Source organism: Panthera uncia, chromosome D1, assembly GCF_023721935.1.
Source record: "Panthera uncia isolate 11264 chromosome D1, Puncia_PCG_1.0, whole genome shotgun sequence".
NCBI classification, from domain to species: domain Eukaryota; kingdom Metazoa; phylum Chordata; class Mammalia; order Carnivora; family Felidae; genus Panthera; species Panthera uncia.
In genome coordinates this window covers 39,420,581-39,442,639 of record NC_064808.1, presented here as the reverse complement: position 1 = coordinate 39,442,639, position 22,059 = coordinate 39,420,581, and the positions used below count along the sequence as shown (strand labels likewise).

The 22,059-nt window shown below is 45.8% G+C and overlaps 2 protein-coding genes across 2 annotated transcripts in view; one reads left to right on the top strand and one right to left on the bottom strand.

Moving 5' to 3' along the window:
• The window catches only part of LOC125913211 (L-lactate dehydrogenase A chain), a 968,541-nt gene that overhangs the window by 673,325 nt on the left and 273,157 nt on the right, over positions 1–22,059 (top strand). The gene's annotated exons all lie outside the window — the stretch shown is intronic.
• SERGEF (secretion regulating guanine nucleotide exchange factor) overlaps positions 1–22,059 on the bottom strand; it is a 234,361-nt gene that overhangs the window by 193,913 nt on the left and 18,389 nt on the right. Inside the window, 1 exon segment of the mRNA XM_049618186.1 lies at positions 17,582–17,740. Coding sequence (XP_049474143.1) covers positions 17,582–17,740 — 159 coding nt within the window.

Genomic DNA, 22,059 nt, shown 5'->3' with positions numbered 1-22,059 from the left:
ATCTCAGTTCAAAGGTTGCCCAGCAGGAAGAGCTGGTGCCCTAGTTAGAAGGCCGACAAGCAGGAGAATTCCCTCTTACTTGGGGAAGGATCTGCCTTTTGTTCTATTCAGGCCTTCAGTTGATTAGATGAGGCCCACTCACATTAGGGAGGGCAATCTTTACTCAGTCTATAATATAAATGTTAATCTCACCCAAAAACACCTTCACAGAAATACTCAAAATGTTTACCAAATAACTGGGTACCTCATCTCCCAGTCAAGTTGACACATAAAATTAACCATCACACCCACTAAAGAGTGAAGAGAAATGATCCTTTCACATTTTCTCTGTACTCCTCACAGCACCTAGCACAGGACCTGACCCAGAGCAGGGGCTCAATGTTCGCTGACAGAAGAGTACTAGGCATTGCTCTTACCACGGACTTTTGTATACAACCAAGGATCAGAGACCATCCCATTTGACTTCCCAAAGAGAAGACAAAACTGAAGAAAATAACTTTTCCAAGTCACACTAACTACTTGGAGGCAGAACCAGGTATTCACAATATTCAACACATCATTATTGCCCACTATTTACATGCCAGGTGCTGTCCCAGGTGCTAGGGGCCACAGCCATGAACAAAACAGAACTCTTCTGTCGTTCCTTCAAGGAATATTAAAGCAGGAGGAAGACAGGCAAATGACCAAAAACCACACAAAACATATGCCCCAGCAACTGACTCTAAGTGCTATAGAGAATATAAAGTAGAGAAAAGGAACAGGCAGAGCTGGGGAGGGTGGCAGAGGCCCAGGACCAGCACCTAGCTCCCGACTCCCCATCTGGTGCTTTTCCTCTGTTGCACACCACCTTGCTTAAATGAAGAATCTTAAGTTTAAGAGAACTCAGCCAACCCATGTAGGAGCAATGAAACTTGCTCTAACTACCTCTCAGGACTGTGATGAAAAGTAAGGGAGACAATAGACATGAAAGTATTTTGTAAACTCTAGCAGAGGTGTTAGGAATATTACAACCATCACTTTTTCTCTAAAGCCAGATTGTGAAGGACCATCAAGAGAGGCTGGTCTGTGAGTCCCAGCTCTCAGAGGGTTGCTCTGGCTGAATGAGTGGGTCCCCTGCTCCTCTAAGGGTCCAGGCACACACCAGGCCGCTGGTCATACCCAGCACTTGCTTGGTGCCCGGAGAGAACTCTCTGGTGGAGGCTGGGGGCTCTGCAGATGTTTCCCAGCTCATGTCACATTCAAACTCCAGAGCTTCTTCGCACACTTTTAGACTCTTATTAATAACATTTTAAAATGCAGATTGCTGCCTAATCTTAGCTGCGTAATTAAAAAAAATAATCTTGCTACTCTCCCTCCCAGCAAGGAAGGAAACTATACCCCAGGGCTTCTGCAGCTAAGAATCACACCCTGCAGAAGAGCTAGTAGGAGGCTCCAGTGGGGATGGGGGCAGGGGAATGAGGCGGGGGGGAGGGGGGGAGCCAGGAAGCAAGTCTAATCTCTTGACTTTCGAGAAAATGAGAATGAGGCTGAAGGAGAGGAATGATTTGCCCCAGGACACACAATGTGTTTTGGCAGAGCCAAAACTAGAATCCCTCTGCTTCCCTGCTTCCCTCTGTACTGCCTTGTGGGGAGAAGGAAGGAGGAAGACCTAAGTTTTTCAACAGTGAGAATCATACCTCTGTCCTTCTGCAGTTAGCGCTATTCATCTGGAGAAGTAGTTACAGGTTTCAGATGTTCAAGACAATCAAGGGAACAAGGCTCAAAATTCTTTACATTCATTACAGACTCACTCATAGAAGGAAGGAACCTCAGAGCACTCTATCCTGTCTGCTTCTGCTGGGGAAAAGTGAGGCCCGGAAAAATGAGGCCCAGGAAGAAAAGTGACTTACTTGCCCAAGGGTAAATAGTGAGTTAGAAGCGAAACAAGTCTAGAACCCAGACTACCCTGACTTCTACTACATCCTGTCCACAGCTTCTGAGAAAGGCACCAGTAACGTCTCACAGCTCCCACTGCTACCTGCATCAACTAAGGCTTTCTAGGATCCTTGGCAGAAAAGAGGAGAGACGGGTGAAGCTCACGCAGTCCCTCACTGCCTTTTTCCCTGGAATGAGTTTCTGGAAGGCCCAAGGGCTGGGTGAAAGAAAGACACACATTCCCCACCCCATCTCCTCAGGGTCCTCCTCTCCCTACCTAGAGCTGCTGCCCTAGCCCTGGCCTCCACCTTCAGTCACCGTCCATTACAAAAGGTCATCAGCAGCTTCCATCTCTATGAAGTTACAAAAAGAGAAGGGAAAAAAGGCCAGGTGCTGCACCCAGCTGTTGGCGAGGCCGCATTTTCTGCTGCCGATGATGACTCACAATGCCCAAGCTGCAGGCTGGAGCTGGGAATGAGACCTGAGAGGCTGGTTTGCCGAGGAAAAGGAAAGACGCAGTTCCCAAGCACACTGGCCTGCAGAGAAGAACACTTAAGTCCTTCAGTGAAATCCCAGCACCTGGCTGTGGGAACACAGCTCCCCCTGCAGACCACCCTGAGGCCCTGCAGGAACAGGCCCAGAGACAAACCATAAACTGGGACGTGAATCCTACAAAGCTCACCATGGTATTAAAACTGTCATGTAGAGGGGCACCTGGGTGGCTCAGTCGGTTGAGCATCCGACTTCAGCTCAGGTCATGATCTCGCGGTTCGTGGGTTCGAGCCCCGCGTCGGGCTCTGGGTTGATGATGGCCCAGAGCCTGGAGCCTGCTTCCGATTCTGTGTCTCCCTCTCTCTCTGACCCTCCCCCGTTCATGCTCTGTCTCTCTCTGTCTCAAAAATAAATAAACGTTAAAAAATTAAAAAAAAAAAAAAAAAACCTGTCATGTAAAAAGCTAGGGCTCCACCTCTGAAACCCCAAAAAATCCCACAACCCCCCAGAAACACTACTTGTACTCCAAAGAGAAACTGGCTTTTGGTTACTGAGGGGTGCAGATTAAGATCTTCAGGGGCGCCTGGGTGGTGCAGTCGGTTAAGCGTCCGACTTCAGCCAGGTCACGATCTCGCGGTCCGTGAGTTCGAGCCCCGCGTCGGGCTCTGGGCTGACAGCTTGGAGCCTGGAGCCTCTTTCCGATTCTGTGTCTCCCTCTCTCTCTGCCCCTCCCCCGTTCATGCTCTGTCTCTCTCTGTCCCAAAAATAAATAAAAAAACGTTGAAAAAAAAAAATTAAAAAAAAAAAAAAAAAGTTCTTCAAACAGGGGAGACAAAGGTTGCCCCAAAGCTTTCAGTGGGCAAATAATTCACCAGGGGCAGGAGCAAAGAGGGGAGGGAGCCTGTCCTGGGATGCCAGTGTGTGCTCAACCAGTGAGAATGTCTTGGGACATGACTTTGGCTGGTGCCTCTCAAATTTCCTCCAAGTGCACCCGCAGGGAACTCTCCCGGGCTCTTCGTGACAGGTCAGCATAAAAGACCTGTAGGGATCCTAACAGAGCTGCACTCACAAATAGGGGAGCACTCTCCCACTGCCATGTCTGAGGGCCCTTCAAGGGCAAGAACTGAGCAGCAGGACAAGGTAAGGAGTGACCCGTGGAAGTGACGCCCACTCCACACACAATGGCTCGGGGATTTGCCACTCGCATCAAACAGTGTCAGTAATGAGCATCGCCAGAGGAGGCCACTGAGGAGAACCCATTATGATCCAGCAGCCACCAGAAAAGGCAAGATAATCACGAGACCTGGAGGCCTGGTAATTTCAATGGAAGGGGCTGGGAGAGGTGTGAGATCAAAGACTACTGTCAAGGCTGATGTGCGTGACAAACACTGCATTTATATTCAAGTTGCTCATCTGCAGGTGCGTGGCCTCGGAATGTGTGAAGGTCCACCAGGCCAGATCCACAGTGGGACAGCCTGTCCTTCCCTTCCACATCTGCTCATCACCCTCCCACTCTGCTTCTGCTCCCATCTGTCCTTCAGGCACCAGAAGAAACACTCTTTACCAGTGCCCCACCTGCCAAGAAACTCTAAGTCTCCAGTGTGACCTTCTGTGAAAACCTGACATAGTTGAAGTCTCCCTCCAGTGTCACTCACCTCTGGTCACACCAGAGACAGTAAGTAACCAAAGCTACAGTGCCTTCCTTGGAGAGGCTGACTTTTCCATGGCCAGAGACTGGGAAAGGCATCTGCTGCACAGGATTTTTCATTTCATAGGATCAGCTCCAACCAAATCAGCAAAGCACTGTTACTATGGACCATCTGCCAGGACCCGGAAACAGCCTGGTTACATAAAGGGGCTGGTGTAATGAAATTTATTAAGCTGGATTCTTCCTCTATAAAGGCAATGAAGCACTTGAAGTCTCTCTTAAGAGGGGTGATGTGGGGCAGTGAAGAGGCCCTGGGCACAGGTCCCACTGGGTTCCAACCCTGGCTCTGCATCCATTAGCTTTAGAACCATCTCCCTGGGGCTTGTTTTCCCACATTTCTAATAAGGAGAAGATGGTCCCCTGCAGCATTAAAATTCCACGACTTATTATTGTTTTCACCAACATGGCAAAAAAGTCTGACTTTGATGTTAATTTTGTACAACAGGGTTAATTTGCTTTAGAAAAAAAAAAAAAAAAAAAAGGAGGCGTCCTGCCTATTTGTGGGCTTAAAAGGGAGAAGTGCTGAGTGGAGCCACTGACTATGGGGCTGCCTGGAGGAAAGCGCACAGATGAGAAGCCAAAGGTTGGAACTTTCTATCTGCCCAGGCAGGAAGGACACAAGCAAATCTCCGGCAATTTCACTGGGAAGTGGTACTACTCTGACTCCCTGCCTGTGCACACAGCACTTTCCAGCTCACAAAGTGTATTCACACCCAGGATCTTATCTGGTCTTCACGACACCCTCGAGTTGACAAGGTGATGTTGTCCGACCCCCACTGCACACAGAGCACTTTAAGGCTAAGTAACCAGGTAGGGTGAGCCCACATCTCTTAACCTCTCTTCAGTTTCCTCCCATGTAAAATGAAGCGAGCCTTACTCAGCAAGCTTTGTGTAAGGATTAAATAGATGATTCTGTAAAGCCCTGGCAGAATGCCCGACACACAGTGTGTCTCTGGTAAATGTGAACAGCCCTTCCCCACACACCCCCATCTCCTCAGGGAGATTAGGATAAGCCCCAAAACTGCTCATTTTTAGACCTTTAAAAAATGCTTATTGAAGGCAACAAGACGGCTTCCTAAGTGGCCTTCCATGTGGCCCGAGACAGCTCCCCAGAAGGTAGGCCAATGAGCCAGCTAATGCCAGTCCCTACCAATCTCGTGCATTCCAAGAGTCACCTCGCTCATGGGGGATGGGGCCCCCACTCCGACAATCCAAAGTACCTAGAAATCAGCCACAGAGATGAGACCTGAAGAGGAAAGCAAGCATGAGGCTGAGACAGAGGAGCCTGCAAGAGCCACCCGGAGGCAGGGCCTTTCCTTCATCGCTCCTACTTGTCACCACCCCCACCCCCACCCCCACCCCCACAGAAACCTCAGCTTCTCCCTCCACTGCTTACAGATAAAGCCTGAATAAGGACCCATGCCTATTATACCTGAACGCTTCCAGTCCCTTCTACCTGGCCCCAAGCTAAGCAAACGATGCCCAGGGGCGCCTCCCACTTCTATACCTTCGTTTCCACTATTCCTTCTGCCTGGAACGCCTTCCCCTCACCTCTGCCTACTCAACAAATATTTGTTGAATAATAGGGTGAAGAAATGAAGGAAGGAATGTGTGAATGAACGAATGACATAATATATCTCTGTGAGGCAGAAGAATTAGAAATTCTGAATCTCATTTAACAGATGAGGAAATTCAGGACCAGAGAAGTTAAATGATTTGCCTAAGATTACACAGCCAAAAAGCAGCCAAATAGAACTTGTGCCTGGCTCCTCAGGCTCTTTTGGCCACATTAGGCTTCCTCCTAAAGTAAAAAGTCACTCTCAGATTAGGAAAAAGCTGACCCAAGATTCCTCAAAATGGGCCACTTTCCTCTTGGCACACATCTGAGAGCACTTTACGGCACTGGCTGTCACTATGATTATTGACAGCTCCCATGAGACAGGCAAGGTCCCCTGAGAAAGGGCAAGCACAGTGCCATCTGTCAAGAACCTAAAAATGATGGTGAAATTACAGGCCAGTCACTTAAAGCATGCTCACTTTTAGAAAGCTCCTGGAACAAATCAATCCCCACCAGGAAAGAGGAGAAGGATTCCTTGAATGGAAACCGAACCCTCTGCCTGGGACCTTTGAGCCCTTCCCAGAACCATCTGGTGAACTCGCAGCATGACTGTGTCCCCATCCACTGTGGACAGAAAGGGAAACCAAGGACCCAAGGCAAGGCCTTGGAGACACACAGGGTCAAAGCTGGCCCTGAGACCGTAGGGCACCAGACATCACTGTCAGCCTCAGGGAGCTGAGGCTCGCTGCCCTGGGCTCCTCCAAGAAGGCAGGAAGAGGGCAGGGCCCCAGGCTGGGTCTCCCAAGCACAGCCACTGAAATGGCACAGCTTCCCCATCCAAAAACTGCAGCTGTCCCATGCAATTCACACTCGCTGAGCCTCTCCTCTATGCCAGGCAAGACCCAGAGGTGAATAAAACAGAACAAGTCCCTCACCCAGGAGGGTCACGTTTGCTGAGAAGATACTGACAACAAGTAAACAAATAAAGATACCATGGTTTCAGGCAGTGAAAACTGCTACAGTGCAAAATAAGGCAGGGCAGGGAGAAGAGTGTGCTGAGAAGATGGTGGTGGCTACTTCTGATGGGCCGCTATGCGAGGTGGCGATGGGCAGAAAGTGCCCAAGTGCGGCAGTAGCTTCATGGGGACCAGAGATGAGCACTCTTGGCAGAGGAACTGCTGGAGCACAGGCACAGAGACTCGGCCTCCCCTCAGCCTCCACCCGAACCTGCCCAGGACTGCCTGCCCTTCACTGCTTCTAAGGCCTCCTCCCCAGTAGCCCACCACCATGACTCCCCGACTCCCGGGATGAGAGAACAACATTTGCTCCTCCCTGCCCTGAAGCTTGAGTCGCCTGCCACATTTCCAGCACACTTTGAAAGGAGGCAGCACGATGCAATGAAATGAATCGGACTTTTGACACCACACAGAGCTTGGCTGAAGTGTCCGTTTTGCTTAACTGTCTGTGTTACTTTGGACAAGCCACTCAGCCTCCCTGAGCCTCAATTTCCTCACCTGCAAGGCAAGGGAAGTGAAGCCTACCTCACAGAGTTATGAGGAGTATGTAAGCAGCAGCACCTGGCAGAGCACCTAGCACACGGTAAGTGCTTGGCAAAGATTGGTCCCCTGCCCTACCTGACCCCCTTGGAAATTAAAACAATTTTTTTTGTTCAACCAATCGTGTCAACTCGTGTCTTACTGCACCTACCTATCTGTTGGGTGTGGAGGCTGTGAGATGACCCTTGAGGAAGATGCCATCACGGCACAGCCTATGGAAGGGCCCTGGCCCAGAGAACTGGGCCAACAGGCAGGAGAAGACAACAGACACTACCCTTACTGCACGTGCAAGGATGAAAATCACCAGGACCAGACACTCAAAGAAACCAAGATCAAGTCGGACACTTCACTGCTGTCCTCTTCCCTTCCCACCTCTGGCTCACTGGCCCAGGGCCCAGGCCCTTGTCTCCTGGCTCTCCTGGGGGGCAGCCAGCTAGAGGCCAAACCAATCTCAGTTCTCCTCACAAGCAAGGAGACAATCAGGTATTAACCCACAGCAAGACCTTAGGTAACCTCTTCTCTCTTTGGGCCTGAGCTTTCTCATCCATAAAAAGAGGGCCTGGGTGACCTCTAGGTCAGATCTGACCTTGCTAATTCTCACTCTGGATGCTGGCCCTACTCACCTCATCTCAAGGCTGTCTGCCTGCCCACTGCTGCCATCTGGTGGCCCTGTAGGCCCAGCTGCACTTGGCTTTGGCCAGGCCGCCCGGCATGCCCCTTATTCGAATGATCCTGCTTCAAAGGGTGGATCTTGCTTCTGCTTCAGCTGGACACACTCTACACTTCTATGGACCACAGATCAATGGGTATTCATTGCCAAACATAAAAACCAAAAATAACACCAGAACTTCATCTCTCTAGCAGAGATGACACCACTGTAGCTGAGAACCTGACCACCCTGCCCAGAGAGAGGAAGGAACTGCCCAAGGTTGCACAGATCAGCCATAATTCCACTTAACCACAATGCTTAGGGCTGATGGGCACCCTGGAAACCAAAAATAAAGCCAGCCCAGGGCCAAGGAAACAAAGCCTTTCAAAGTTGGGAAACAAACTGTCAGGATTCCTTGCAAACCTCAAGAAATGGTAAGATCAGGCATGGGAACATGTGAGCACTGCCTGAAATGATGCACTGGAAATAACAAACTGGAGGTACCCGGGGCATCTATCTCCTAACCTTGGAGGGCATCATTCATGCAGACACCTGCAGGCCTTCCATAAGCCAGCCTCCAAGTCACCACCACAGCACAGATCCCAATCGAGGCAGAAACCAGAAAACAAGGAAGACACACTGGTGCAGCACGACGTGTTTGCACGTGCTTCTCCCACCAGACATGAACTCCTTGGGGTAGAGTTATATCTTCTCTTCTCTATATCCAGGCCTCTTAACACCTGGCCAGAGCAGCTTGGTAAAGTATATCCAGGCAGATCTCTCAGGTTCCTGCACAATCGTCGGAACTGTCTACGTTTTTTGGACTCATGTGACCACACTCTTGGCTCTTGTCTGCAGCCTTCTCCTAAACTCTATAGTGCAGACCCTGAAAAAAACATACTGTGTGACTTTAAATAGGTCACTTGCCTTTTTTTGCCTGTATCATATCATAACTGCAACATAATAGGGGTTCTACCAGATGACCTTCAGAGTCCTTTTAATACTAAAATTCTAGAATTTGAAACCAAATCAGGGCAAATCAAGGCAATTCTCCTGAAGAGCAGATAGCACAGTGGGAAAGAGGAATCAAACAATGCTTCCCTCTAGTGGTGTAATGCTGTCACTACACCCTCTCAGCTCCAAGCCCTATCAACAAAGTATATTCAATCCCCAGCTCGACTTTGAACAGGAAAAAATCAGCTCGCTCTCAGTGCAGAGGAGCAGCAAAGAAAGCAAGGCCACCAGGAACCAATGAGGCCCTGAGCCAATCCAGGACAGTGGAGAAATCCCCATCTTTCAGAACAAGCATATCTTGAAGCTCAAAGGACCTTTTGTGACCTCCAACATCCCTCTTCAGATGAGGAAACCAAGGCTCAGGGATGTTCAGAAGGGACTTGTCCGAGGTCACAAAGCTGACTCATGACTAAGCCAAAAATAGATCTCTGCGTTCCTGCCTCCTTCTATAGTCTCTTGCTTCACCTCCATGCCTCCCAAGTGAAGCCCATGGAAGTGACTTGTCAAGGACATACACCCAGGAAAGGGCGGTGAAGGGGCTAGTTCCCTGCACAGACAGGCAAGAAATTTTATTCAATTAACCTTAACATTCAATCAGACTTAATCAGACTGCAAACTATTTAGCATAAAAATATAAATGAAAATAAAAGCCTCACATAATCTCACCATCAGAGAAAATTCTCGTTGTTTCCTTCTAGTCTTTCCTATGCAAACATTCTTTACAAAAAAAATAGAAGTTATAATGAAGTAACTTATTGTAAACTACTCTTCACTTACTATATAATGAGTATATTCTTCTGTCATTAAATATCCTTCTAAAGCATTCTATTTAACAGCTATCTATTCTAACATATGGTTGTATCATCATTTATTTTAACTGATCCCCCTACAATCCCTCTTTGTGTCCACACATTTGTTGTCATTATAAATCAGGCTGCAATGAATGGCATTATACTTAATCTCCCAACAGCTCCATAATTATTTCTTTAGGCCAGTTTTATATGAATATAGGATAGAATTTCAGAGCCATAATGGTCCTTAGAGATCACTACATCCACAACTTCCTATTGCCCAGATAGGAAGAAAGGGACCAGGGGGGTTTGTGTCTTGCCAGAGGACAAAAAGAAAGCAACAGAACCAAGTCCCAAACTCTCCACCCATTAAAATGTGACTCTCCCAAAGGATGTCGCACCCTTCTCTGACCACCCTCCCCCACACTGACCTCTCCTTCCCTCGAAACCCTAGAGCTTTCAGTGTCTTGGCCACTATTCTGACTCTTTGCCACATTCTTTTTTATTCTTCTACTAAGTATTTCATTTGTTCATCCAACCACAAGCTTCCTGAAGTATTTTATATTCCCCTGTATTCTATAGCATAGTGCTAAACATTTTTTTTTTCAGTTTATTTATTTACCTTGAGAAAGAGAGAAAAAACTCAGGAGGGGCAGAGAAAGAATCCCAAGCAGGCTCCACACTGCCAGCACAGAGCCCAATGGAGGGCTTGAACCCACGAACTTCAAGTTCATGACCTGAGCCAAATTCCAGTCAGACTGACTGAGCCACCCAGGCGCCCCTGTAGCACAGTGCTATATACATATAAGTAAGCATTCCACAAATAACTGCTGAAGGATCAAGGATAACTAAGAATTTCCTTCCTTATTGTTTAGAAGAATCAAAAATTGGAGAAAGATGCTAATGAGTAAGAGCATTCTGAGATACATACTTGGAATCAGAATAGCAGGCTTAGGGACCAGATTCAAGTTTTAGCTCTGCCAGTCTAGTAGACCAAGGAAAGGCAGCTAACCAATTAGGGACTTGTCTGTGACACAAGGATAACACCCATGTTGCCACTTCACATGAGAAAACGGATACAAAAGCGCTATATAATGACAAAAGTGGTCCGTAAGAACTATGACTGGGCACCTGGGTGGCTCAGTCATTAAGCATGTGACTTCAGCTCAGGTCATGATCCCACAGTTCGTGAGTTCGAGCCCCGCTTTGGGTGAGTTTGAGTCCCACTTCCAGGGAGCACGAGCCCCGCTTCAGGTAAAACGTGAACCCCAGAGAAGCCCCACTTCTCTCTCTCTCTGCCCCTTGTGGGATTCTCTCTCTGTGTCCCTCACTAGTGCCCTCTCTCTCTCTCAAAAAATCAGTTTTCTTGAAACAACTTCATGTACAGAAGGAACTGCTATTCCTGGGTTGATTAGCAAAGCCATCCACATCTCCTCATCATCTCTGGAAAGAATATGACAAGGTGGAAAGAGCACCGGATCGAGAGCTTTGGGATCTGAGTTCTGCCCTACCTCCTTCATGCCCTTCCCCTCATCAGTCCTCAGTTTCCCCATCTCTAAGCTGAAGGAGTTGGGCCTGATGAGCTCTAACTTCCCATCCATTCGTTCTAAGGATTCTAGGATTAAAAACTAATGACTTTAATAAGAAGCAAAAACTATTCATTTCAAAATAGTCCTTTGGGCTCGGTTTGACTTTCAGCCATTGTGTTTTCAGAGTTCTAAAGCATAAACATCATGAATTCCAAAGCATCTGCTTTAAATAGAGCCCATGAGGTCAGAATCTCCTGAGCTCGGTTGAGGTTTCACGACACATGGTCCCAAAGAAGATGGAGTAATATACACTGTCACCCTACTCTAGAAAGGATCTTGGCCCCAAAACAGAAAAATCAGCATTAGATATATTTATAAACTCTAAAAAAAAAAAAAAATCGTGTGAATCAATGGCTGGGCTTGGATTTCACTAATGCTTAGACATCAAATACAATAAAATATTTCTTGGCCAGTGACACTTGAAGAAAGGAGAGTGGCTAAGAGTTGGTCCCTTCCATGTGTGCCATGCAGTTCTCCACTTTAAAGAAACAAAAGAATAAAACATATCTCAATTAAAAGGATATAACCAAGAACCAGGAGCACTGTGATGGGAGGGGGGAAAATTCACTGAAAAGTAGAATCAGGTTGCCAGCTTAAATGCTGCCATAAAGTCACCTTCTCTCTTCTTTCAGTTTTCCCATCTGCAAGGTAAGGAGATGTCTTCTTCCATCTCGGATTCTCTAAAACCTCCAACTCTCTAGGACTTTCTTTGGTGACACTGAAGAAAGTGAAGAATGTCAAGAATCGTATGTGGGCTCACTTTCTCAGTCTATAGCCTTTGTGAGACCACAGGCTACTTTGGGATACTGCGTGGCTCAGGGAAAGCTTCCAGCATGAGCATGCTTCCATCTGGAAGCAACCAGATTCCAGACACTCTGACCAATCCCACATTAAGGTCTGAATCTTGTGTAAATCATTCCCTTGAGATTCTAATAAATCACCAGCAACCAGCACTTAGCATTTGTAAGCATTGATCTTTCCGCACTCTCCAGGAGAGTCCTGAATCAACCTGTTACCTGTGCAGAGACATCCACATCAATCCCACAGAGACTTCTGCTGGAAGGTGAAGATATGGGGCATGTGACCTCCAGAGAGCTCCAGAGCTTTCACGAGCAGAGGAAACTAATGTGTACTGAACCGACACATGAGCCCAGTCCCCATGGATACTGGAAGATTTAAGACATCATCTCATTTAATCCTCACACAAGGTCAGCAATATTTCCCCATTTCCTGATGAGAAAATAAGCTCATTTTTTCATCTGCCCAACATTACTGAGTACCAAACTCATATGTGCCAATTACTCTGCCAAGCACTGGGGATATAATGCTGAGCGAAACCAATTGTAGTTCCTGCCCTTATAGAGCTCACAGTCTAAGGGGAGGAGGAATCTACAAAAAACAGCACACAGGAGAGGTTGTAGTGCTATGAGACAGATAAAAGGAAAAAGTGATTAGTCAGGGAGAGCAAGGGAAGGCCTCCCTAGGGAGGAAATGACCAAGCTGAGATCTGAGAAGAAAAGGATATAACTAAGTCAAAATGAAGAAGGGGCATAGGAATAAGTGTGCCAAATAGAGGGAACATGAGGTGCAAAGGCACTATGGTGGGAAATACATGATGCATTCAAGATACCAGGGAAAGGCCACAGTGGAGACTGGTTGGCTAGCCAGAGCTGGCATGGTATGACACAGGGCTAGCGAGGCAGGCAGAAGGCAGACCACATGGGGCCTCGCGGGACCACTAAGGAGTGTGTTTTCATCATAAGAACATTGGGAAGCCACTGGAACGTGAAACGATGGGTTTGTAAAGACCTTCCAACCGAGGTGTAGAGAACAGATTGGGGGGAAGGGAGCGAGTGTAGGAGGATGAAGACGTCAGAGGCCACTGCAGGATCCAGGCAAGAGGTTTCAGGGGCCTGACCTACGGTGGTGGCCACAAAGGTGGAGGGAGGTGGGGCTGCCCACCACCACGCACTCACGAAGGGGGCAAAGCTGAGACTCAGAAACCTAGGCCCGTCTGACTTCAAAGTCCACGTTGCTTTCTACCTTGCCATTTATTCATTCATTCAGCAATTTAGCTACTAACCATCTACTATGTGCCAGGCCTATGCCAGGTGCTGGGGACACAGCCACAAGCAAAACAGACACGGCTCTCACAGGGTGGACAGTCTAGGCATTACAAGAACACAGATGGATATGTAGGATTACAAATTGGGATGAGTAGCATGAAGGAACAATAGTGTGATCAGAGATTTTCACAGAAAAACTACCTGGGCGGCCACAAAGATAGATCTTCCTAACTCTTCCTGACGAAACAGCCACTTGCCAGCTATGTGTAAGTGAAAGACTTTAGGAACCTTTCCCTCTCAGAGCTGGGCACTGAGCATCGCCTCTCTGGGCAGCGCAGAAGCCCTCGGGGAAAGCTGGTATGTCTCAAGCCCTGCACAGACTCTGTTGACAAGGAAGTCTTTCTAAAAGTCTTGCTTATTCCTTAATATACTCACATATCCCAGTTTCAGGCACCCCTCACTTAGTTAGGTATGTACAGAAGGTTACAATTACTGGGGATCTTTCACACAGATTCATTCATTTGAACCTCACAGCAGCCCCATGTAGAATGCAGGCAGGTTTTAACACACTGCGTGAGAGATGAGGAAATAGAGGCCTAGAAAGGTGAAGGTCGCCAAGCTAGGAAGGCACCCAGATCTGCCACCCAAATCTTACTAGAAGCACCTCGGGCCGGGAAATCATGACTCTCGGATGAGACAGCTGCAGGTCACTGGGCCTGGATAAAGACACCCAGGAGTCCCACGAAGTTCCTGAGAACAATGATCAGGGATATTAAGCAGCTTAGGAAAGGTTTCTAGAATGCAGCTCCTCCAGCCTGAGACACAGGTATCCTTGCCAACTTTCCCAGATTAGAACAGGTTCTCTTGGACTCTTTCCAAGTGCCTCTGACTAACAGAGAAAAGTATTTTTCCATCGCAAACACTGCAGGCAGGCACCAGTCTTCTGAAGGGGGAGGGCAGAGACTGCATCCCAGATTCCCATACAGACAAGCTCTAAAGTTATCCTGATAGCATGTGAACTGCCCTAGCTAAGCACCTACCACCAGGGATGTGTGTGAGTCCTGGGCACCATATCTCAATCTTGGCGAGAATAACATTCGGGGCCAGGTATTTCTTTGTTGTGGGGTGTTGCCCTTGCATTGCAGGATGTTCAGCAGCATCCCTGACCTCTACCAACTAGATGCCAGCAGCACCCCTCAGTTGTGACAACCAACTATGTTTCCAGATATTGCAAACATTCCCTGGGGCACAAAATCGCCTATGGTTGAGTGTCATTGGTCTAGGGACCATGGAGATTGGGAAAAGCAGAGTCCGCTTCTCTGTCTGTCGTCCTAACCCACCCCATCCCATCCCATCTCACTGGACAGATATATGGCCAGTGTGCATAGATCCTTCTTTTAATCAGGATCACACAACCAATGCCTTCCAGAATTAGACCGAGAGCAGCCCTGTGCTGATGTGGCCTGCCAGCAGGTCCCAAGAGCAATTCACCATTGGAGCTTGTACAACTACAGTCAAGTAACTCCTTGTTCCACTAATGAGCTGCTTCTGACCCTGTGAGCAAATCTTGTTCCCATTAATATGAGCAGCTGAGTCTGATTAAACCAGGAGCCCTGGGTGTTTCTTCTCAATGACACTGGGCCAGAGCAAAAGCTTCTACTGCCACTAGAAGGAGTGCAAAATTGGCATCTATTTGGTAGAGGTCAGGGATGCTGCTGAACATCCTGCAATGCAAGGGCAACACCCCAATTGGGAGCAGGAGACTCCCATTTACCCAAATTCAATACAAGAGCCAGGACACTCAGACAGACCAGCTTACGACCATTCTTGGACTAAGGGGAAAGTGACAGAGTATACACACAAGAGATCTGAATTAACAAGCTAATTAAACAGCTGAAACATTACCAAAAAATCTTGCTGTCAAGTGGAGGTGGAGATGTGAAGCTGAGCTCCAGAGCAGCTGGGGTGACTCAAACAATGTTAGGGCCCTGGGTTCCAACCTCCCACCGGGAGGGCTGGGCTTTAGCCCAGAAGCGGAAATCAGTATCAGTTACAATGCTACAAAGTTAGCACCCAAGAAGCAGCATCTTTGTGTCTTTCATTGGTCAACTACATAACTGGTTAAGGGGTTTACTGACGAACTCAACCAAACTCACTGCCATTTGGTAGTAAGTGTATTTCATTGCACCGTAGTTCTTGGAAAACTGACTAACCATGAAACAGCCACCTGTTAACACACAATTACTCACACTACTGCTACCTTCTATGGCACTCCTGCGCACTGTCTTAGCTCCACTGTTGCATATCTCCTACCGTAATGTACCGAAGCTGGATAACAGGTCTCTCTCCCTTAATGGACAAGGGGCTCCTTGAGGGCAGGATTTAGATATACTACAAGGTATGGTACATAAACAGATCCTCACCATCGTATGATGGATGGACAGATGGAGGGTAAGGTCTTCCATGTCTGTATTCTTAGACTTAGGCCTGTCTACACATTTTACGGAGGGTACAGCCCAGTTCTTTTCTCCTGTTTCTCCCACACTCACCACATTGCTCAATAGGTTCCCAATAAACAATAACTGATTTGGTTAGAGTCATGAATGCAAAGAGAACCAGTGACACCAAGGAAAGAGAGATCAGAAATCCTAGCTGTCCACCCTGACTCATATGCATTTGAATATTTACTCTCTTTCAACTAGAAAGTGAAGATACAGAAGTGAACAAGACTAATAATGGTGCCGCCCCTCACAGAGCTCAGTGTCTGGGGTAATAGACAAATATTAACAATTATACAAATAAACAACTACTATGCTTTAAGAAAACTTTGTGTAGGGGCACCTGGGTGGCTCAGTCCATGAAGCGTCCGACTTTGGCTCAGGTCATGATCTCACGCTTCGTGAGTTCAAGCCCCGTGTCAGGCTCTGTGCTGACAGCTCGGAGCCTGGAGCCTACTTCAGACTCTGTCTCCCTCTCTGTCCGTCCCTCCCCAGCTCACGCTCTGTCTCTCTCTCACACACATACACAAATAAATGAACATTTTTAAAAATTTAAAAAAAAAAAAGAAGAAAGAAAGAAGACTTTGTGTAGACAGTCCCAGTCTTCAAGCAGTCTGAACCTCTTTGAGGAAAGTCATGATTTTTCCCCTTTAGAGCAGCCTCTGAAGTGGTCAGTATGGAAAGTTTATTTTACACCTTTGTTACACAGCCCTCTGTTCCAAAATGGTCATAAAATTTTTTAAAAGACCAATTAAAAGCATCGTCAATATGAACACTCACAAGCGTATGCGTGTTCACATGTGTAGTATGTGGGACTTCCCAAGGATAACTGAAGCTCACCTGAGCACCTACAAAAACCAGAAAGCACTGCAGTAACTAACAGTCACTAGGTAGGTATTTGGGAGCCTAGAGATCTGCGTGTAGCTAAAAAGCAGGCCAAAGGCAGCCAAAGGGACTCCTGAGAACCCCTGAAGTTCAAGAGACTTTGACATGATAATAGATCTTGAGAATCACAAACTGCCGGTCTGAGAAACCCTACCAAAGTCAGCAGGAGCTGTGTGAAGGCAGGGAAGAAGAGAGGTCACAAAACAACAACCCCAGAGAACAAAATCAGCAATGTGGAGACCACAAAAGGAGAACTGCCCCACAGAGAAGACAAGAAAGAAATGGAGACTCAAGAGAAGATAAAGATGCCAACAGCTGGATGGCATGGCACCATAAGGGAACAGCTGATGTCCGAACCAAAGGTTTGTTAGGGTTAATGGAAATTTAAATCAAAATATCATGCCAGCCGTAATTCAAAATAATGTTCCTGCCTCAATCTTGAAATACCAATCTTCAAGTTTCTGAAACCTTTCATTTAGACTCAGGTGGAAATGCAAGTAAAGTCATCTCTTCAGCTATGACAAGGCAAAGACTCCCCACCTCCCCAACAACCTGGACAAATTTCTGGGAACGTCTGCTGCAACAGGTTCCTTCTCAAAACCTCAAGGAATTCATAGGATCAGAAAGAGTTCATCTAACCTAGCCTTGCCTTTTTGGGTGCAGCCCTTTGATCCAGAGAGGAAAAGCTCCATATCTGGCTGACCACAGAACTCGATCCCAGATCCTCCCCATCCCAGGCCTTAAAGCTTTTCGTTGTCAAAACCTACCTGCTTAGCCCTGAGCATTCATAGCTGTTTAGACAGCTGTCCCCTCCCGCCAAAACTGCTCTCACCAACCACAAATTCTCTGCTGCTCTCTCACCTGTCTGAACAACCAGGTGTGTCCACCCACTCCAGACAGAAGTGACCTTTTCATTCTGAAAACAATGTGCTTCTATTTTCTGGGGCAGAGGAAGGAAAGCAGCCAAGGAAGCCAGTTGCCCGTGCTTGTTGCTTCCCCAAACATACAGCTCTCCTGCATCTTAAACAAACAGAAGGGGAACAAAAGAGGTGAAGGAACATTAGTTCAAAATGATGGAAAATAACACAATCTGAAAAAAGAAAGTGGCTAAAAGAAGTTGTATTATTCTTATGCTACAACGGGGCCTACAGAAAGCAGGATACAAAATTCATGTACGGCATTTTAACGTAGAAGATTGTTTTTAATTCTATAAATAGGAAACGAGGCCAAATGTTCTTCCTAGTCTGTCAAGGAATAGGAACGTATGAGTTTATTTTTTCATTAATTCATTCAGCAAATATTTCTTGAACATCTACCCTAAGAAAAACATGTTTCTCCATTTTCTACATTTTTTTAAATGTATGCTTGTATTACCTGTGGTTAGGAAAAATATGTATTAACTTTTTTAAATAACAGGTTAAAAGATACATTATTTAAGCTTAAACTTTTCAGACCTGGGAGGATTTCTCTACACTCCCTGTCCAGCAGAAAACATCATGCTGCTGCCTGCCTTCTGTGCAGCACCATAATTCACTGGAACCTCATAGTCCTCCTGAGGTATAAGCAGCAATGCGACTGAATGATAATGTGAATTAACAGAAAGACAGCAAATTCAGAGTCAAGTGATGCTGGCTTCTATTCCTGGACCTGCTAACTAGCTACTGACCTTGGGCAAATCACTTCCTAAGCCTTAGTTTCACCAGCTGAAAATCAGAGGGGAGGGCGGTTGGCCTGGAAGGGCAGGCTGTGTAATTGATGATACCAGCCACAAGAGAGACTTGTGGGCCACAGTGGCAAGCTAGAGGACACATGCTAGTCTACGAGGCATTCACGTTCTAAACCATTTTTAACTGGAAGCCACACCAAATGGAGCCATAAACTACAAAATTTGGCCCAAGAACCTATACTTTGTGACTCTTTGAATAGTCTCTAAGAGCTTTTGCAACCAACCCTAACATTCTAAGTTTCTACACTCTACTCTGTAGCACACAGCACGCACATGTAGCTACTGAACACATGAAATGTGGACAGTCCAAATTGAGAAGTGTTGTAAAACCAAAAAAGTACAACAAATTACGAAGGCTTAGCACACAAAAAAAGGGGGGTTGGTGCCTGGGTGGCTCAGTGGGTTAAGCACTCGACTCTTGATTTCAGCTCAGGTTATGATCTCACAGTTTGTGAGATAGAGCCCTGCATCAAGCTCTGCACTGATAGTGCAGAGCCTACTTGGGATTTGCTCTCTCCCTCTCTCTCTGCCCCTCCTCCACGCGCTCTCTCTCATGCACGCTCTCCCTCTCCCTCTCAAAATAAATAAACATTGGGAAAAAAAAAAAAAAAGAATGTAGCTCCTTAATAAAATTCATATTGATTACTGGTTTAAACAATATTGTGGATATACTGGGTCAAATAAAATATATTATTAAAATTAATTTACCTGCTTTTTACTTTTTGAAATGGCGCACACATTATATTTTCTATTAGATAGCATTCTTCTAGAAGATAAATTAATCAAGGGTTGGAGATGTTAAATGACTTTCAAGATCACATGGCTAATAACGAGTCAAGTGGAAGCGGAAACCAAGCCCTCTGTTTCCACTGCATTTTGTGACCTTCCAAAAAAGTTTTCCAGTGCTGCTTGCCATAGGGCAGTCTGGTAGAAAGCCAAACAGTATAATGAAAAAGACATCAGACCAAGATTCGGGGTTCAAGTTCCAGAGCTATTATTCAATCTTTTTTTTTAAGTTTATATATTTTGAGAGAGAGAGAAAGAGAGAGAGAGAGAACGAGAGAATGAGTGGGGGAGGGGCAGAGAGTGAGGAAAAGAGAATCCCAAGCAGGCCCTGCACTGTGTGTGCAGAGTCCAATATAGGGCTTGAACCCACAAACTGTGAGATCATGACCTGAGCTGAAAACCAAGACGTTTAAACCGACTGAGCCACCCAGACGCCCCTCAATAGCTCTTTGATACTGGGTGCATCACTTCACTTTCTGGGCCTCTGTTTCATCAGGTCTAAAATGAGGGAGTGTAAACCAGTGGAGCCATTATGTCACCCAGATGACCTTGCAGCACTGACATTCTGCAGTTCTATGATGTGAATCTGGTCTATTTCATACCCTGAGAGAGGGCAACCTCCCTGGACTTCACCAGAGTGTACAAAGTATGAAGATCCCTTATGAGGACCCCCTCAGCCAGTCTCAACCCATTTAATGGACTGGTTAGCTACCAAGATGCCACTCATAGTGTGCCTGTGTCTGTAATAAGCCTTCATTTATCTTAGTAAGTCTAAACCAGCTTTTTTGCAAAGACAAACTGTCTTCCACATGCGGATCATTACACTGTTGCATCAGCAGGCAAAATTAAATTCTCCTGCAATGCCAAATAATTATATAATCCACCACAACTCCAGAGAAAAGGTCTAAAGAGCAATGAGCAAAATCCAGTGTGTGACAGCTCGAACTAGACTAGGAAAAAGGGATATTAATCTTGATCATTTTTAACCCACTTTTAAAATATCAAAAACCAATTTCCTTTCTGAATGTACTAAAAGTCACTAAATTATACACTTTAAAGAGACAAATTTTATGTATGAATTACATCTCAATAAAATAAAAATTCAACATCCGTTTTAGAAACACAATAAAAGTGTTCCACATGTGAAATAATAAATAATTTCACTGATCATAAGATTTTCTAAGAAACTGTTAGCAAGCAATTAGAGAATCTCTAAGTTTACATAATACTTGCCATCAAATTAATCAGGACAGATTAGAAACATCTCTTAGTATACTCTTATTCTCAGAAAAGAATGCCTTGCTGGGGCGTCTGGGTGACTCAGTCAGTGGAGTGTCCGACTCTTGATTTCAGCTCAGGTCATGATCTCTCAGTTCATGGGATAGAGTCCCACATTGGGCTACACACGGATAGTGTGGAGCCTGCTTGGGATTCTCTCTCTCTGTCCCTACCCTGCTCATGCCATCTCTCTCTCAAAATAAATAAATAAACATTAAAAAAAAAAAAAAAGAAAAGAAAAGAATGCCTTCCTCAACCCTCACTGACTATAGGGCATGAACTAGTCACTTCTCACCCTGGGGCCTGCAGTCCTTCCTCTATAGAAGGAGAGGTGGGGCCAGATGCCCAGGGGAGTCCTTTATAGTTGGCATTCACTTCAACTCAACACTTTCAACATACATGTAAGTCTACCTATTATGAGACATAAGCTAAAAGTAGATTTTTCTTTTGTTGGTTGGCTATTTTGAATTTGTTAAATCACCAGTTATCTGTAGTTTAGAATGTATAATGTATTTAAACTCTCACACCATGGTTCTTGTATTTTGGAAACAGTAGCAGCTTCTCAGTTGGACTGCATTACAAATTTGATGTTGAAGAACGCACGTCACTGTTAATTTACACATGCTGTGTACACACCTTAATTTCCACATAAAACACTGAAAATACTAAGTGTGAAAGTCATTCCCCTTTGCTTAAAAAATGCCCTGCATTCAGCTCCATGTGAGAAGTCTTATCAAAATAAATCTCTCAGACCTCTTGTCTCAGTCTACTGGTAGGGATCAGGGCAATCTTGGCTTTGAAAGAAAACCTTTGGAAGAGGTCACCTTCACTTCCAAGAATATGTTGCATCGCCAATGGGAAGTTTGTACTGTATTGGTGGGGGGGTGTCAAATGGATGAAAGGATGCATAGTCAAAAAGAGAGATATAGTGTGAGAGAGTAAAACAGATTAGACAGAGATGGAGGGATCAAAGAGACGAAACAGACTAGAAACACATAAAAATACAAAATAGGTTAGAAAAATACATAAAAATACAAATAAATTAGAGAATTATGTGTATAACTCGATTTAGAAAGATATACAGACACATAGATTAGATAGAAAGATACAAAGATGAAAGGTAAATAAAAATGGAGACAAGTAGATAAATAAAGAATAGATGAATACAGACAGAGCAGACAGGTAGATAAATAGACTAGAAGATAGAGGTGGATAAAACAGGTTAATCTGAGAGCAAACATCTAGAGAAAATACACAGTTGAATTAGACACCAAAATGGATCTGATGGATAAGATAACAATGTGATATATAAACTAACTATTTTGGCAATCACAATTACCCTCAGAGGAAGATATTATCCCTACTGTACAGTTGAGAGGAAAGGAAGTGAGCCGGTATTTCCTTCATGTATTTTCATCTTTACTTCTCACAACTATCCAGAGTATTTTGATAGATAAGACAACAGTCTCCGAAGGTAAAGAAACTTCCTAAGATAAGACCAGGGGTGGCAGCAGAATTCTGACTCAGCTCTTCCCTCCGTGTCCAACAT